The 4,020-nt window shown below is 36.9% G+C and overlaps 1 protein-coding gene across 10 annotated transcripts in view; it reads right to left on the reverse strand.

The window, feature by feature from the left end:
• The window catches only part of Ppp1r9a (protein phosphatase 1 regulatory subunit 9A), a 307,086-nt gene that overhangs the window by 72,612 nt on the left and 230,454 nt on the right, over positions 1–4,020 (reverse strand). For all 10 annotated transcript variants that reach the window (XM_010603427.2, XM_010603425.2, XM_010603423.2 and 7 more), the window contains one exon: positions 1,395–1,550. In XM_010603427.2, coding sequence (XP_010601729.1) covers positions 1,395–1,550 — 156 coding nt within the window. The remainder of the gene's footprint in view (positions 1–1,394; positions 1,551–4,020) is intronic.

Below are 4,020 nucleotides of genomic sequence, written 5' to 3' on the forward strand. Positions count from 1 at the left end.
AAAAAAAAAAAAAAAAAAAAAAAAGGTATGGTATAGTAACCCAGATTTGGCTACTGTTTCATAGTTTGCTAACCTTTGGTCTGGTATAGATCAGAGTTGCTCATACTACAAGACACACTGAAAATATGGACCATTTAATGTTTGGCTCAATCCAGAAACTGGAGGATATAACCTTTCATATCTTATTTCTAGCTTCTATAAAACAATATGGTCCGTTATTCTGGCTCCCCTGTCTACTAGGGACTAAGGGGTCCTACTCATTGAAGAATAGAGTTTTGCCTGGGCAATACTATTGTGATATTGCTGCCTCCAATATTAGTCAAAGTTGGACTGAGAATTAAAACATTCAAGGCACCTTCTTAAAGAAAGTGGTCTACATACTCCTACCTAAATACTCTTCCATATTCTTTCCATAGAGGAACTTACCTTTTCCTGCACTGCTTTTTGGGTTAAAAATATCAGTTAATCCAGAAAGTGTAAGAAATGAAATTGCTGTAAATGATGACATCATAGGAGGATGTTGCCCCACAAACAAATGTCAATGCTCTGAGACCTGTTCATCACTGTTTGAGCTTTACACGTTGGGGTTCTGGGAATCTCATTTGGAAGACGAGTTCATATGGGCAGCCATATCTGTACCCAGGTCTTTCCCGGACCTTCTCTGATGGCTTCTTGCTGCAGGTGTCTGACCTTCAGGGTTGGAGACTGCACCACTCACATCTCCTTGTCTGAGTTTTGCCGGGGCCTCAGTAGGAGGCGAATCAGGGTAGGGTATGGGATGTGTATCACCCTTTCCCAGGGATGCAGTTTTTATAAAGCTGTAGGTGTTGAATGGCACTCCAGCAAAGAGAACTGCATTTCTTCTCTTGACCTATTAAACCAAAGGATGGGGACAGCTTCCTGCTGCTGCTAGTCCCTGAACATTTCACCATCCCTTGTTACTTCTATCAATGCTGTTCATTAAACTCTTCATTTAAAACATTTGGGTATGCCATCTGATTCTTATTAGGATTCTATTTTAGAAAATACAAAAAGAAATGCTTTAGAAAAGCTACTGCACCTTAAAGAAAACTCATCATCAGCTACCAAAACCTCTGTAAAATTGAAAAAATATAAACTGAACTCATGACGAACTTGCACATTTAAGTTACAGCTTGAAATTATTGGTTAACAGCAACTATGATAAATAACAAGTATTTAAACTAGTGATAATGGAATGAGTTCTAAGTGAAGTCTGCTTGGAAATGACTCAAGGCAATCTGTTATTGTAAGATTTCATTTGAAAATTGATTGTCATTTACTCTCTTACTCCTATTATTCAAACAGAAAGTTATCCCTAATAACAGAATGGACCAGTATAGGTAAGCATGTTGTGAGGCAGTGGCATATCTTACCTCTTTAAACTTGTGACTGAGCTTGCTCGTGTCCAGATCTGATGGGGAAAACATGTCTTCATTCTCAGGCAGCTCAAAGACTTCAATGGCCATATCACCACCGGGGAGCACGGGTCCCACCTCATCCTCCTCTTCATCTGTAGCATATTCTCCTGTCTGAAAGGAAGGGGATTTCAAAACTCTGGCTGTCCTTACCCAAGGTTGAGGTGAGTTATGTGAAAGTATTTTGTAAAAGAGAAATAAAATATGTCAGCAAATAGTAAAGTGTAAGTCAGCCTTTAAGTTAAGCATGCCTCATGCAGCCAATGTTACAAACAAATGTTAGTTCAAAGGTCCAGAGTAACGAATCAATACTATATATGTGCATTTCTAAAAATTTAGTATCATCAGTAGCATCGTTAGTGTAGAAACAAGAGTTGTGTTTTTACCGAGTGTTGCTTTTACATAAAATTATGTTACTTAAGGAAATAGTAATTTAAATTCTCACCTCCTGTGTGAATAAGCCACCCAATATGGGGAGCAAAAGAAAAGAAACAGAGATCAAAGATTCATATGGTTGGAAGGGTATTTAATTAAGCTTTACAAAGGGTTAGTAAACTAACTGTCCTAAACTTTAGTGTTCAATTAGTTCTGTTTTGTTTGTTAATTAGTGTGATGGTTAACTAGTGAGCTGAAGGACAAACTAAGGGTTTCTAACTTTCAGACTGTATATTGTTCTGCCGGTAGAACTTTACTTTATCAATGTGAAAAAGAATTTCATGTAAAAGTCTCAATTTCCAGCTTTTTATGAGAAAGCTACATCTGTCAATATGATAATAAGTTTGTAGTGGTTGCCCCTTTTAATTTTGTAAAACATCACATTTTCCCTAATGCCCCATGTGTAGGTCTGCTGTTAGCTTCACTCCTTTAGAATGCCCATGGACTCCTGTAACTTTCTGAGTTCATGACCTCTGGAATAAATGTTCCTCTTTTGACACTAACTTCCTTGACATTACTATTAGAAAGTAGCTCCTCTCCTGGCACCATCAGGTGAGGAGCCTAAAATTCAAAATAATTGTTTGAAATTTTTACCTTATGATATAATTTCAAGATAAACCCCAGGATCACAGAATTAAAAAGACAAATCATTTAAGTAGTTCTGTTGGGTAATACTTAAATACATCAAACACAACTAAGAAGTCACATTGCCTGCAAATAACAGCATGTGGAATGGCCATTCCTTTGATTAAATACGTTTAGTATTTCACTGCTGCTTTTTCCTGTTTTGGTCTATTATATTCTTCATGTTAAAGATGAAAAGCCTCACCCCTTTAAACAGTTTTTGCATGAAATCTGGCCATTAACCCCAATATAGTGAGTCCTAGTTTCTGGAAGACCATTCATTATTCAATTCCCTTTTAAAATGAAATAATTTTCATTTCTTCAAAACTAAACTAGAAAGGTCTAAATCTCTTTCTGCTGGGTCTTTGTGGTTGTACTCTTGGCTCTTCTCCAAGTTCTCCACTTTCTCATAAGTTGGGCAGCCTAAAAGAAAAGCAGATACAGTTTCTACTGGGGAATCCAAGGGCCCTGACTACAAAACACAACACACACACTGCCTCAGCACGCCCCAGCCTCCACTTCCCCACCTAGAAGTCACTATCACAAAGCCCTAGACTCTGACAGCCTATACAGACAGAGGTAAGCTCAGGAGAGTCCGCACAGCAGTGACTTTGCAGTCTGGTTACAGACTAGACTCCACATCCTCAATTAAATCTGAAATGCTTTCACTGATAGGAAAAGACAGCGTGATGACTGACCCAGCCATATGAACCTATACAGATCCTCAGTGCCTGGAAGTCTAGGATTCTTTAGAAACTAGGCTGGAAATGCCGAATTTATAAATACCATCCCAATATCTTTGGCACTGGCAGGGAGAGTAGCCAAAGAATAGGGCTGGCTAATTCCAGATAGCTTCTGCTAGTAAAATAAGATCCTACAATCTTAAAGGGACTCTAAATTTCAGATTTGATGTGGTTTTTGTATACTCTGTAAATTAATTCATTTTATGTATTTATCTTATTGCTGTATAATTTTTTGGAGCTAATAGGAACTTTGTAAATACCAATGAGGTTGGTTAATTAAAAGGAGTGTAGTAAGTATGGTAAGTAGATAATCTCAAGATACTCTGCTAAAAGTTTTCATGTGGAAACAAAGTGTGAACTTGTTTTTAATGTTATAATCACAACTAGCAAGAAAGCCAAACCTTTATTTTGAGGGCTTAAACCATTATATAAAATTCAGGTCTAAATAATCTATTTCATGACTAGCATGAATAACTAAAAAAAATCTTAAGCTAAATTTAAAGTCTGACTAAGCCATAACAATGTGGCACATTTTAAACATGGATTGAACAAGTTGATTTCTTTTGCCAGTATGAAAATAAGTAATTGTTCATTTTATGTAAGAGAATTAATAAAATATGTACCTACAATGAGGCATGACAGAAAAGGACCTCAATAAGTATTTTTAAAAGAATAACCTTGGACTGGGGATTTGGCTCAGTGGTTCCACCACCTGCTTCACAGCACAACGGCCCAAGTTTGATCCCCGGTACAAAAAAAAAAAAAAAAAAAAAAAAAAAAAA

Source organism: Fukomys damarensis, unplaced genomic scaffold (genome assembly GCF_012274545.1).
Source record: "Fukomys damarensis isolate Sample0158 unplaced genomic scaffold, DMR_v1.0_HiC HiC_scaffold_4, whole genome shotgun sequence".
Lineage (NCBI taxonomy): Eukaryota > Metazoa > Chordata > Mammalia > Rodentia > Bathyergidae > Fukomys > Fukomys damarensis.